Source organism: Dasypus novemcinctus, chromosome 8, assembly GCF_030445035.2.
Source record: "Dasypus novemcinctus isolate mDasNov1 chromosome 8, mDasNov1.1.hap2, whole genome shotgun sequence".
Taxonomy (NCBI): domain Eukaryota; kingdom Metazoa; phylum Chordata; class Mammalia; order Cingulata; family Dasypodidae; genus Dasypus; species Dasypus novemcinctus.
The window spans coordinates 83,666,432-83,680,927 of NC_080680.1; the positions used below are offsets into that span (position 1 = coordinate 83,666,432).

The 14,496-nt window shown below is 47.5% G+C and overlaps 1 protein-coding gene across 7 annotated transcripts in view; it reads left to right on the top strand.

Moving 5' to 3' along the window:
- Positions 1-14,206, top strand: part of LOC101437252 (stimulated by retinoic acid gene 6 protein-like) — an 87,560-nt gene extending 73,354 nt beyond the window's left edge. For 3 of the 7 annotated variants that reach the window (XM_004457232.5, XM_071216869.1, XM_071216871.1), the window contains 8 exons: positions 4,820-4,895; positions 8,592-8,673; positions 8,979-9,027; positions 9,469-9,586; positions 10,613-10,732; positions 11,887-12,050; positions 13,081-13,227; positions 13,848-14,206. In XM_004457232.5, the coding sequence (XP_004457289.2) occupies positions 4,820-4,895; positions 8,592-8,673; positions 8,979-9,027; positions 9,469-9,586; positions 10,613-10,732; positions 11,887-12,050; positions 13,081-13,227; positions 13,848-13,996 (905 nt within the window). In that variant the 3' untranslated portion in view covers positions 13,997-14,206. The other 4 variants (XR_188147.3, XM_071216870.1, XM_058302097.1 and 1 more) reach the window with 4 other exon arrangements.
- Positions 14,207-14,496: the final 290 nt, after the last annotated feature.

The window sequence follows — 14,496 nt, forward strand, 5'->3', positions numbered from 1 at the left end:
GGGTTAGAGTCTTAACCTCCCTAGTACAGTGATGTGAAGACAACATTCCCCCTAACCTTTGGCATAACCTCTCAGAGCAACGAGTTGACCACCTGGCCTTCCCTAACCTTTGGGGGACAGGTCCACCCCTCTCAGACCTTTCGGGTGCTGACCTTAACTGCTTTAATCCTTGGGGAATGTGCTCCACCCTCCCTGTACCCTGGGGCAGTAAAACTCTCCCAGAACATTGGACAGGACCATCCACCCTCTTCAACTGCTGGGGCAAACTCACCCTCTCTGTACACATGGGTGGGGTTTCTCTCTTGGCCCAAGATGATGTTCGAATTCCAGATCTTCACTTCCATGGTTTTCCTCTTACAACTGTTTCTTCTTCAATCTCTCTTTTCCATGTCCTTTTTATTCTATGCTGACAGTGGTTTTGTTTATACAGCTCTCTCAAAAACCTTGTTGATTTGTCATGCAGGAAGCAGGGGTCCAAGCCATCAGACAGTAAGACTTTCCACAAGTCTTTCCAACATAACTGCATCTTCCATCCTGATTTACAAGTTCCAAGTTTAGTTAAGTCTTCCAGTGGGGCACTTCCATCTGGGAGCTTGATTTCCAGAGGCTTGGAATTTTCAGAATCAGTTTCTGTTTTCTTTGTGCCCAACAATTCAGTTCTCAGCTTATCTCGCTTGTATAGCATTTTGCTATAAGCTGCAAGCAGAAGCCAAGCTTCATTTTCCGGATTTACTTTGGAAATTTCTTCAGCTAAATGACCAGGCTCACCATTTTCAAATTCTGCCTTCCATAAAATACCAGGAGTTAATCTTGATGAGTTTTCTGCAGCTTTAAAACACAGATTGCCTTTCCTCCTGTTTCCAATAATAGTTTCATCATTTTCTTCTAAGGATCATAAAAAGTCTCTTTGGCATCCATATTGCTATCAACAGTCTCCTCAAAGCACTGTAGGTCTTTTCTTCCAAGCATCTCACAATTCCTCCAAAAAATACCCCTTACCCATTTATAAAACCATTCCAGCATTTTGGTAATTACAAAAGTACTTCCCCACTCCTCGATACCAAATTCTGTATTAGTCAGCCAAAGGGGTGCTGATGCAAAATACCCAGAAATCTGCTGGGCATTATAAAGGGTATTTATTTGGGGTAGGAGCTTACAGATACCAGGCCGTAAAGCATAAGTTACTTCCCTCACCAAAGTCTATTTGGAGCGAGATGGCTGCCGATGTCTGTGAGGGTTCAGGCTTCCTGGGTTCCTATGTTCCTGGGGCTTGCTTTACTCTGGCTTCAAGGTTCCTTCCTTCCTGGGGCTGGCTTCTCTTTCCCAGCTCTGTCCTTTGCCATGCCTTTTATCTGTGAGTCCCCACCCACCAAGGGATGGAGACTCAACGCCTCAATGACATGGCCCAATTGAAGCCCTAATCATAACTCAATCATACCTAGTAATAGACCAGATTACAAACATAATCCAATATCTATTTTTGGAATTCGTAACTATATCAAACTGCTACACCCCCCATTTCCCTCCCCCACTCTGTACATGGTTACCTGTATTCTAGTTTCTGAATTTATGATTTTGCTTATTCTAATTATATCATATAAGTAAGATCGTACAGTATTTGTCTTTTTGTGTCTGTCTCATTTCAGTCAACATGATGTCTTCAAGCTTCATCCATGTTGTAGCATGTATCATAATGTCATTACTCCTCATGGCCAAATAGCATTCAATAGTATGTAGATGCCAAGTATTACATATCCATTTATCTGTTGATGGACACTTGGGTTACTGTCCTCTTTTGACTATTGTGAATAATGCTGTTATGAACTTTGGTGAGAAAATGTCTATTAGAGTTCCTGCTTTCAATTCTTTTGGGTATATGCATAAATTGTAGGCTACCATATCGTAAATTATTCTATGCTGTTCTCTTTTTTTCTTTAAATGCTAAAACTATTTCTAGATCAGGATATAAATTTTTCGCATTCAAATCAGACCACCAGATCTCAAGCTACATCTATAATCAGCAATGATTACTTGTCCTTTAAAAGAAACAAATCAGCCTACATCCTGTGCTTGATCTCCAACCTACAGAAAATTGATATTTGCATTTTTTAAAGATATGTAGATCACACAAAATGTTACATTAAAAAATATAAGGGGCTCCTTTTATACCCCACTCCCCACAACCCCCACTCCTCCCACGTTGAAAACTTCTTTCATTAGTGTGGTACATTCATTGCATTTGATGAGTACATTTTGGAGCATTGCTACACAGCATGAATTATAGTTTATGTTGTTGTTTACACTCTCTCCCAGTCCATTCAGTGGGCTATGACAGGATATATAATCTCCTGCATCTGTCCCTGCAATAGCATTGAGGACAACTCCAATTCCCGAAAATGCCCCATATCACAACTCTTTTTCCTTCTCCCTGCCTTCAGAAACTCCTGTGGCCACTGTCTCCACATCAATGATATAATTTCTTCCATTGCTAGAGTCACAATAATTCTATAGTAGAATACCAGTAAGTCTACTCTAATCCATATTTTATTCCTCCATCCTGAGGACACTGGGATGGGGATGTCCACTCCACCTCTAAATCGTGAGGGGCTTAGAGCCCACATGGCTGATAGATGGGATTCTCCTGCTTGCAGTTGTAGACTGCAGACAGAGGGGAGGGTGTCTCTTGAGAGCATGGATGGCTCCCAAAGGGGGAGGACAGACTAGTGTGTCAAGCCCTCAGCATTGTTGCAAGTGTGTATGAATCTTGTCCTTCAAGCGGTGAAGCTTGGTTGTCACTGTGGGCCCAGAGGGGAGAGGGGGGAGACAGGAATAGAATAGTTGGAAGAAGGGATAACTGCGGGGCATGGAGTGTTCTGCATGGTCCTGCAATGATGGATACATGCTATGGTAAATATCACCAAAAATTTATAAAGGTATATAGTCTAAAATGTAAACCATAATGTAAACCATAATGTAACCAAAAATTTATAAAAATGTAAACCCTAAGGAAGCCGTGGTTAACAGCTATGTTTCAATATCTGTACATCAGTTGCAGCATATGTAACATCCACATGTAAAAAAGATCATTGCTAGGGAAGGGCGAAAAGGGTTTGATGTTGGGTATATGGGAGTTCCCTATATTTTATATGTGACTTTACTGTGACCTAAAACTTTTTTGAAGACATAATGAACATTTTAAAAAGGATGTAGACACTGAGGAAGAAATGGAAGAGTTTGCCTTGCCGCTGTACATACAGGGCAGCACCTATTGCAGTAATGAAAGTCAACTCCATTCTTTTGCATGTAGTTATGCGGCTTTCCAGCACCATTATTCAAATGCTCTTTTTCCTCATTGGATTGGCTTGGAAGTCTTATGGAGGATAAATTAACTGTCAACGTGAAGGTTATTTCTGGACTCTCAATTCTGTTCCACTTAAGTTTATGTCTATCCTTATGCTCACAGTACACCATCTTCATAAATGTAACATTGAATTAAATTTTGAAATTGGGACATGTGCGTCTCCCTACTTTGTTCTTTTAAAGATTGTTTTGGCTATTTTGGGTCCCTTGAATTTCCAGATGAATTTTAGAATTAGTTCATCAATTTCTGCAAGTTCAAAAATTTCTGCAAAAAATAATAACGTGGGATTTTGATAGTGGTTGCACTGAATCTGTAGGTCAATTTGGGGCACATTGATCATCGTAACAATATTAAGTCTGTTAATCCATGAGCAAGGGGCATCTTTCCCTTTATCTAGGTCTTCTTTAAATTTTCAACAATATTTTATGGTTCTCATTATACAAGTTTTGCATTTCTTTTGTTAAATTAGTTCCTAAGTATTTTATTCATTTTTATGCCATAGTACATGGAATTCTTTTTCTTACTATCATTTTCAGATTGTTCATTGCTAGTGTACAAAATAAAGCTGTTTTTTGTTTATTGATATTGTATGCTACAAACTTGCCGAACTTATTTATCATGTATAATTTTTCAGTTGATTCTCTGAGATTTTCTACATAAAAGATCATGTCATTGATCAATAGAGACCATTTTTCTTATCCCATTGTAACCTGTATATCTTTTATTTTCTCACTTTCTTGCTTAATTACCATAAACAACATTTAACAAAATTAGCAAGAGCAGACTTGGCTTTCTTGTTCTGATCTTAGGGTATAGCTTTTAGTCTTTTACCTTTAAGTAGGATGTTAGCTGAGTTTTTCATATATATGCTCTTTATCATGTGAGAAAGTTCTCTTCTATTCCTAGTTTCTTGGGTGTTTTGTTTTTTTTCATGAAAAGGTGTTGGATTTTTTTCATGAAAAGGTGTTGGATTTTTGCGTATCATTGAGAATCAGCTTTTAAACCCATCATGTTTCTTTCTCCCTGCTACTTTTGTGCTTCTCCTCCTCCTCCTCCTCTTCCTCCTTCTCCCTTTCCTTTACAAACACACTGAATGTCTTTCAAAACAAATGAAATTCTAAATACTAAAAACATCCTGAAAGATAGATAAACTAGTTGCCAAGGGCTCTTGATTCCAGTCATCCTGCATGTGGCTGCTATGTACCTGGGGGTGGGTCACCACGCAAACAAGTTCACATGGGAATGATCTTTTCCAAGGCCATCATTTTCTCTTCCTGTACATACTGGAGAGTGAAAATATTAGCATCAAGGAGAGGATTGTATAGCAAGTAATGTATATCAAGGGGGTGCATCTAAAATGTGCAAGAAAAACAAGCCAAAGTTTTATTTACCTGAAGAAGTCTTTAGGGACTATGACATCTGTGTCCAGACCTTCCTATGTCACCCTTTCCCTTTCAGGAGTCTGGGTGGTGACCATTTTGCCTGCCTCCCTCACATGTGTGAGTTATCTCTTCCACATTTTGGCCTGTTACAGGTAAGAGGGCTCTGGGAGGCCTTGAGTGGCTTCAGCAGAAAAGCCTGTGCCTGGCTTTACTCAGAATTCCATTGCAACAGGCAGGGTCCAGATTGTGTACATTTTGCACACTTCTTCTATAAAACGTCTATGGCCCTGAGACTCCTAAATTCAAATAAGAGTAATTATAAAGTGTGAACAAGCAGAACAAAGGTTTCTGAGCACATGAAAGGGTATCCATGTCCAAGGGCCAGGTGAGGGAATGGAGATGTGCTTGCAGTGGGCAGAGGAAGGGGAGAAACAGGTGCTACAGAGCAGGGGCAGGCACCCATGGAGGCCCCATAGGGATTTTGGTACTTACCAGATGGTAAAGGGAGACAACATAAAACTCTGCAGGTCCCCCAGATTACAGGAACCTCATCTGCTTGGGTCTTTTTTTGGTGTCAAGAATAGTGGTTGGGTTAAAGGGACAACCACATCTATTGTCAGGAATAGAAAAATAAACAAATATTAATAAATATAAGCATATAGAACTGAGCTCCTACTATGAATTAGACTTTGTGCATAGAATCTTCATTTGATTTTCACCACAACACTAAGGAGTAAGCATTGTCATCTCCATTTTCACAGCAGAGAAAGTGATACCCCCCCAAATTAAATAACTGCCCAAGGAATGTGCTGCAGAGCAAGTCTTTATGACCCACAGACCTTGTTATTTGCTGCGCACACCCAGCTTCTCTACTGTGTCAAGACCTGCCCTGTGCTCAGAGGTGCAAGTCATTAGGAAATCACACTGGGCCCCCAGCTGGTAAAGCAGGCTCAAGGGCACATCAAGGGGACTCAAGGACACCAGGAGCATCAACCTCAAGGACAACAGTGCAAAGAGCAGATGGCCCTACATGTTTAGGGAGCACTTGCATGTAGGCACCAGTTGAATTTTAAGGATCTAATGCATTTCTCTTGCACGCGTGCACGTGTTCTCTCTCTCTCTCCACACACATACACACACACACGTACAGCAAGCCCAGGCCATTTCCCACCTGTCTGGACCATCTGCCCTTTCCCCTTCCCCATCTGCCTGCCTAAATCATGGGCCTCTTGCAGATGGCACCCAGGAGCAGTCCCTCCTGCAGGAAGGGCCCCCAGCTCTCGTGACAGTCCTTCCTCACCCTCTCTCTTCTTTCATCTCCCTGGGCCCAGTGGCAGGTGGGCACTGCCTGCAGCTGACGACACCCACGGTCCACCACGGTGCTGAGCAGGCTGTGGAGACGAGGGTGGGGGCACGGGGGAGGAGGAGTGTGGAGCGAGGAAGCCTGCGCTCCTGCCCTTTCTCACAGCCCTGGGGCCAGATCCACTTCCTTCCCTGGTCGGAACCTCAGTTTCCACACCTGTCACATGAGTGAGGACCTGCTCTGCCTTCTTTCCAGGATCCATGGGACTGGAGGAAAGCACAGCACCGTGCCACCTTTGAAATTTCCCTTGACGTTATTCTAAGGTAGATACAGGCTCTTTCCTTTTGTAAACATGCAAAGAAATAGTGTAAAGTGATTCTTCCTCCCACTCAGATCGCAGTATATTGTCCCAGAGCTAACCAGTGTTAATGGTTGCTTGTGTATCCTTCCAGAAATTTTCAATGAGTAACACAAGTGTGTGTGTGCATGTGTTTGTGATAGCACACCCTACTGCTGCGCTGCCAACTCTGCCCACAGAAAGATGGAGTTCTCTTCCCAACTCATGATTTTAAAGAATTTATTTCTTTTGTGAATTCAGTGATTAAAATACCTCCCCCTCAGGATTGAGATGAGAATTCATACAATGAATTCATACAATGAATTTGTCTCTGACACTTTTGAAGGGCAGTTTTCTGTTGTTCATAAAATTATTCAGGTGGGAAGATAATTATTATAATGGTTTTAATATCCCTGTCTGTAAATTCTACAATCTGTTTTGTTCCTGGGTCTGTTTCTAATGATGGAATTTTTTCCTCTTTATAAGCAGTATTTCTTGCTTTTCTACCTATCTAGTAATTTTTCATTGGATGACAGACATTGTGATTTGTATATCACTGGATACTAGATACTTTTGTATTCCTTTCAACCGCCTGGAGCTCTGTTCTGGTCTGTAATTTGTTCCCATCGAGGCTTTCTTTTACTCTATGTTAGGTGGGACCAGAGCAATCTTTGGTTAAGGACTAATTATTCCCCACTACAGAGACAATACCCTCTGAACACCCAAACTTCTGTAAATTGTTAGTGTCTCCCATGGTGACTGGTGGAAACCTGACATGTTCCCAGTCCCGGATGAGTCTTAGGGCTGTGCTGCCTGTGGTTTCTCCTCTTTCTCCAGAGGCCTTTGGTAGTTTTTTGGACATGGGCTGTGTCCGCTGAAGACTCAGGGGAACCTCTGCATTGCTCTGGGGCTGTCTTTCCTGCTCAGCTCTGTCCTCTGCCTGCAGCTCTTTCCCTCTGGCACTCTCCTGCAGGAGTAGCTGCCATCACTTCCCAGACTTCCAGCTGCATGTCTGCAGCTCAGGACCCCGCCAAGCCCCTCTGGGATACACTGCAGCCGGTGAACTGTCCACAGGCTGGGGCCGTCACCTCACGGCCTCCCTTCCTCAGGCATCTCGCTGTGCACTGAGGGCATCCAGCATCTGAAAACTGTGGATTCACATATTCTGTCCAGTGTTTGTAGTTAGTTAAGGTGGGGGGAGAAAACCAGCCTTTATTCCTCCATCATGAGCAAAAACAAATGTCCTTGTGGATGATAACACAAGAGACTTTAGATGAGCAGCCTCACAGGCACCCAAGAATGTGCAAAATCTCACAAGAATGAGAGGCCTTTTAACCCTATAAATTACCTTGCACAGGTAAAGTGGCAAGTAATTCGCATACTCGCGCTGCCACTGTCAACAACAGTGGAAGAGTCATGGGAAAATGATCAGGCAGTTAGGAATTCAAATAAGGGTTCATCCTTTGCCCTGCTCCTAAGTACTCCAGTCCTGTTAATTTATTCCAGGAAAGTAACACCAAGAAAATATTTCTCAGTGCACACACATATGCTCATATCTTATTTGTCATAGTAAGAATAGTAAGAAGTCAATATATAACATTGCAGCAGAATGATTAAATGAAATGTGGCGTATACCTTTCTCCACTATCATAAAAGTTTTGATTTTAAAAATTGCAAAACAACCTGGAAAAATGCTGAAGATAAAATGTTAAATAAAAAGAGCAGAGCAGAAATGTAAATGTAGACTATTAATATAATTATATAAACATAATATGCTCAGGACTGAGGACTAGTCTAGAACATGGGACAAAGAAGCAGAGGATTTGTTGGTGTGTGGGATGCTGAGGATTGTATACCTTTTGGAATTCTCTTCACTTTGTTATAACTATATTATCAGTAAATTTGGTTTCCTCTTTGAAAATGGATTTCAAATCTTATTATACATGCAATCTGTATTATCTGTAGAAATCATTGGAAAAAAGGAATGAGTAGATTGAGAAAAAGTCTTCAGGCAGCCAACTACTAAATACATAGTATTTTTTTAAAAAGTTTGTGTACTTTATGGTTTTTGAGGGAAACCAGGTAGCCGGGGGCCCTGAGCTCTGCCTGGCCCTGGCCCCACAGGCCATTCTCTTTGTTACTGTCGAGCTCTGACCCTGCAGAAGGAGCCCTGGTTTTAACACCATTCCTTGTCCACTCTTTCCCCAGAATGCACATGAAGAGGCTGTGGTCAGGAGAAAAGCACTTTCTTCCTGAGAGGTTCCGTTGCCCTTCCCCCTCGGAGAGTGTGGTGAGTGTGCAGCCACCTCTGCCTCCCGACAGCAGGCCCAACCGCCCGTGGGCAGGGGCAGCGCCTGGAGGGAGGGCCCGGGCTGGGTCCAGAGGCCTCCGGGCCAGTCCCGCCGGCTGCTGAGCCACGCGGGCACGTCTCTGTCCCCATCTGGCCCTGGTTCCCTCGTCCATGAGATGAGGACGTGTGGTCCCTGTTTCAGTGGGCGGCTGGGTGAACCCAGGGAGACAGGATTCCTGGGCGATGTGTTGGGGACAAAGAAGATTTCCTCCCCTCTGACGCCACTTCTGCTCTTTCCATCTCAGGCGGCCATAGCAAGGTACTCCGGGTGGCAGATAGCGTATATTCTGTGGGGTGAGTGCCACCGTCAACCCCATTCCCTGGGCCCTGCAGAGTCCTGGATGTGGGTGGGGAGGAGAGGTGCACCAGGTGCAGCCCTGGCCCTGCTGACAGGGACAAGCAGGATGGGGGAGAACCCCACAGTGAAATAGGGCATCACCACTCCTGGCCTGACCCAGGACGTCTAAGGGCAGTGCTGATCCAGGGGTGCAAGGGACTCTCCATGCCTAGGGCAGGCACGAGTGCCTCACAGAGGAGTTGCCATTTGAGGTGGACTGGGAGGGCGAGGAGGAGGTCAGCAGGAAGGAAGGGGAGGTCACACCACATGGTGGAGAAATGCCCTGAACGAATGTGCCAGGCAGGAGTCTGCACGGCCGCTGAGGTGGGGGAGGTTAGGGTGGTCTACAGGGCGGGCTCTCCAAGGGCCCCTGTGAGCACCGGCTCCCCTGCCCACAGGCTACCTCGTCATCCACGTGCTGCAGAGCCTGTGTGCCCTGGTGGTCACGTACAGCCTGGTGTTGCCCGTCATCCACAGCCAGGGCCTGGAGATGCTCCAAGGCCTGGGCATCGGGACGTAAGTGCTGGGCGGGCTGCCCACAGTGGCCCAGGTCCTGGGAGCTCGTGTGCCCTCCTTGCCGCCGCTCTCCAGCACACGCCCTTCCCTGCTGGGCTCGCGCCGACCCCTGGGCCCATGATCCCAGCTCTGACTTGCTATGGCTCATCCAGCCCCACAGAGCACGTGGAGCCTGACGTTTACGCAGTCACACTTACTGTGCCATGAATTTCACACGACTGCGTGCTATGCATATTTTACACCTGGGAACCTGAGGTTTAGGGGAGTGAAGGGAGAGGCAGTCAAGTCTATGGAGGGAATCTGAGCCCTGGGTTTTGACCTGCTCCTGGCTTGTTGTGGGCATTTCCTGCCCTTGTATGAGCCTCATTTTCCCACCTGGTAGTTAAACTATGAATGATGACTCACTGATCTTTTACTAGGTGCCTGTTCTCTTATCCACCCTAGGAGGCTGACACATCTAGTATCTCCCCTTTTAGGACTAGGAAAGAGGCACAGGCAGTCCACGAGCGAGGGAAGATAGGACCATCTCATACCAACGCTGCTTTAACCACTCCCTCCATCCCGCTCCCCAGGAGATGCTCACGTCGGCGTGGAGCTCTCGGGGGCCTCTCTCCTCTGAGCTCCTCTGCTCTCATACTTGCTTGGGCAGCCTGTGAGTTTGTGGCTGATCCTGCCGTGCCCAGGCTCTTTCAGTCTTCTCAGACACTTCAAAAGGTCATTGACTGCTTAAGTCTCAACCTGTTTCCACTCTCCCAGCTGCCACCCTGTAACTAAAGACATCAATGAAATCCTGGAGTATTAGGCTGTGATCTGCAACCAGAAGGCCTAACCATGTGTCCTTAGGCGTGCCACCTCCACTTTGTGAGCCTCAGTTTTCTCGTCTGCAAGCCCAGGGCACAGAGTCCACGGTGGTGATGGTCGTTGTCGTCCTCCTCTAACCCTGGGTCCAGGAAGAGGCTGGGAGAGCGTGAGAAAGCCCAGCTCAGGGCCGGGTGTGACTCAGACTTGCCCTGCTCTGTGTTCCAGCCTCACCATAACCATCGTGGTGGGTCTCATGATCCTGCAGGTGTGGATCGCTGCCACCTTCTTCCTGCAGCCCAGGATGAGCACAGCTGACAAGCAGAAGCCCTTGGCTCTCCACAACAGGTGGGGGGAGAGGGATGACCTGTGGGGCCCCTGCGTGGCGTCTCTTCTCCCTGCCCCCTTGCTCCTGTGAGGGTCCTGGGGGGCCTTGTCTCTCTGAGATGAGGTGTGGGGCCCTGCTTCAGTGGGGGGCTCTGGCGCTGGGCTTCAATTCCTGCTTCAGTCCTTACTGGCTGTGTGACCTTGAGTGACCTTGCTGCACATCTATGACTTTCAGTTTCTCCATTTCTCAAATGACTGTATTTACCTAGAGAATGGTTTTGAGGATGAATTTCATTAATATCTGAAAACTGTTTAGAGCAACAGAGCCTGGCACATGTCATCTCTCCTGATTCATTCATTCAGAGAAAATCAGGGAGGAAACAACAAGGGCAGTGAGGTCCAGAGGGAATCCCTGCATGACAAGCTCTGAGGCCCCTGGAGTAAACAGACATCTACCCAGAGAAACACAGAATCCAGAGGGCGCCAACAAGTAGAAAAAATAGGAATAACTGGAGGAGAGGGAGGAGTAGTGAATTCATCTGCAGGTGGGACGTTGCAGTGGAGGGCATAGGCTGAGTGGGATCTAAAGACAGAGGAAGGAGGGCATGGTGGGGGCTGCACAAGCCTGGGGAAGGCTGGCGGTCACAGAAGGCAGAGCCTGTAGGGGAAGGTGAGAACCCGACATGGCAGCCCTGCACGGCCTTAGGCAGGGAGAGACAGGGAGGGCAGGAGGTAACAAGGTCAGAAAGGTGTGATCAGACAGGCAATGGGTCCCATGAGGCCAGATTGTGATTCCACTTGAATCAAGCCAGCTGGAGGCAGGTCACTGTTGAAGCCAACAGTGGGAAAGGTCCTCCCTCCACTGCACCCATAAAACTAGGGGAACCCCCTGAGATTGCTTGTACAGGAAACCCCAGTTCCCGGGGGCCGCATGACCATGACAGCACCACTAGCCTGCTCCTGCGCTGCGCTCAGCGCCCTCTGCTCCGTGTCTGAGCCGGTCCTCACCCAGGGGTGAGAGGTGGCTGCACCTGGCACTCGCTTCCCCCACTAGGTCACCGAGCTCGGCCCCGGGATGGGTGGGATGTGACCCTGTGTCTGGGACACCCCAGATCCCACCTGCCTGGTCTTGCCATGCTCAAAGGGTGCCGCCTTGGGCTGCCTTCCGCTTGCAGGAGAGCGTTCCACAACTTCAACTACTTTCTGTTCTTCTACAACGTGCTGCTGGGCCTGGGCACGTGCCTCTCCAGGCTGTTCATCAGCTGCATCCTGGGCTCGTGGCTGATTGCACGCCTCGACAGGACCATCATGCAGAAAGGCTACGAGGGAGCAGACATGGGTAAGAGACCAGCCCTGAGTGACGCCACCCTCTGGAGAGGGCTGGGCCAGCCACCTTTGTGGAGCTGCCTGGGGGACCAGCAGCAGGGCTCTGAGTTCACATCCTGCGCTTAAACACTTAGATCTCATCTCCAGAGCCAGGCTGTAACCCTGGGAAAAAAGCACAGGTGGGTGATCAAGACTACTGTTCAGAAGGTTCTGGCACACTTAACAGAACTTTTTACTTTCTCTATAGTTTTGCTTTTTCCTGTTGTTGGATTAATACAGTATTGAACCTTTGCAGGCTCACTACTTTTATCTAGAAATAGGCCTTGAAGTTTCCGCCATATTTTTTGTGGCTTGATTCCTGTTTTCTTTCTATTGCATGGCTGTGCAGTTTGTTTATCTATTCATCTATGATTGGACATCTTGATTGCTTCCAAATTTTGGCAATTATTAATAAAACTGCTATAAACATTCCTCTGCAGGATTTTGTGTGGATGTAATTTTCAGCTACTATGGGTAAATACCTAAGAGTGTAATCACTGGGTCCCATGGTAAGCCTGGATTCAGCTTTGTAAGAAACTGCTAAGCTGTCTTCCAAAGTGACGGTACCATCTGCATCCCCAGCAGCAATGAATGAGAGTTTCTGTTGCACCACAGTGTCGCCAGGATTCGGTGTTGTCAGCGTTATGGATTTTAGCCCACCCGAAAGGAGTATCAGGAAATCTAATTGTTTTAATTTCCAGTTCCCTAATGCTATAGGATGTTGAGCATCTTTTCTTACATTTTTCCATCCATACACCTTCTTTGTTGAAGGGTCTGTTTAGCTCTTTGGTCTGATATCTAACTGTATTGTTTTCTTATTATTGAGTATTAAAGGATCTTTGTATATTTTGTTCTTTGCAGCTCTTTATACCTCATTTTATAAGTATTTCAGAAAATACAAGGTTCCCTTTGGCAAGCATCTGACACAGCAATCATGTCATATAAGCGAAACCCGGGCAGTCCTGGGAGGTGCAGCCTGGCCTGACATGTGCTCTGGATTCCAGGGTTCGGGGCGTGGGTTGGGATGCTCTACATGGACCATTATCACACCAACCCTGTGCTCGTCAGCTTCTGTCACCTCCTGATGGCAGGCCACAGGGAGAGGAGGCTGCAGCAGGCCGTCACATGCTGGTGCCTACACCAATCAGCAGGTAATTTTTCACGTTTCGTGCTGCCCTGGGCTTGGGCAGCAGGAAATGGATCCCTTAAGGCCTCCCTGGGAACCCTGAGGTGGCCCAGGTACAGCGTCCCTGCCCTGCGCTCCCCACCCTGTGCTGGAAAGCCCTTCTCCCCACGAGCTCAGGAGGATGAGCTCCGGGCAGCCTGTCCAGGGGACCCTCCAGCCCATGTGTCCTTGTCCTGCTAACTGGGCTGTTCCCTTCTTCAGAGGCTGAGTCGTCCCTCCCCTTCTTCCTGAGGTCCCCCTGCCATCCCAGGCCCCGTGCCAGGTGCCCTCCTCGTGGAGTCAGCACAAGCTTTCCAGGGCCTCACCTCGAGCTTCCTCAGGCTCCAGAATGCACAGTCCCAGCCCCCACCCCGTTAGTAGGCTTCCCTTCCCCTGGCCTCAGTGCATGGTCTTCATCACTGTCCCCAAACACTGCAGGTGCCCATCTGTGGAACAATCTCCCATCCCTCCAGTCACCCTCCTGTCCCTGAAGTCCCTGTCCAGGTGCTCCAACCACACCTCAGGCCTTCTGGTCTAGTCTGCCACAGCCTCTCTGATGGGCAGAGTCTGCTGCCTGAGCCCCGTCTCTCTGCCGACTTGTCCTAGAGCCCCGTGTCTCACCGAGGTCCAGGACGAGGTGGCTTCTGCTGCAGACTCTCATCAACAACCCCACAATCGTCGTGTTCAGAAAGTCCAGAGAAGGCCCACGGTCCCGAGAGCTTTCCCAGATTTCACTGATGAGCTCAGAGAGTTGACACTGGCCGCCAACAACTGCTCCAGGACCAGGTTGGGCCGTCTGCCCAGAGAGAAGGACCAGGCCAGAGAGGAGCTGTCCCTGCCATGTGAGGGGCGTGAGCACTGCACGTGCAGGTGGCAGGCGGCACCGGTCACTTGGGAGACAGCCTACCTGGGGGACTGTCAGGATGATTTCACAGCCTTGGGGGGAAAATAAAAAACTCAAGAAATGTTCTGCACTCTCCATGGTGGGCAGGCAGCGTTGGGGTCTTAATGTAAATTGGCTACAAGGCAGCACTTTCTGTCCCTGAAGAACATGGTAAAATTGCAATGCCAGAAGAGCTTAACTGTCAGGCCAGGATGTCCCCTGGAAATTAAGGGTGGCCTTCAATCAAGGTCCTCCTTGCTGTTCCTTTCAAGTCTCACGGCTGGTGGGAGGGAGGAAATCTGAGATCCTGGCCACCAACCCGGGAGGACAAGCAGGCAGGAACCGAGCCCTCTTTCCCCATGGCCAGTGGTC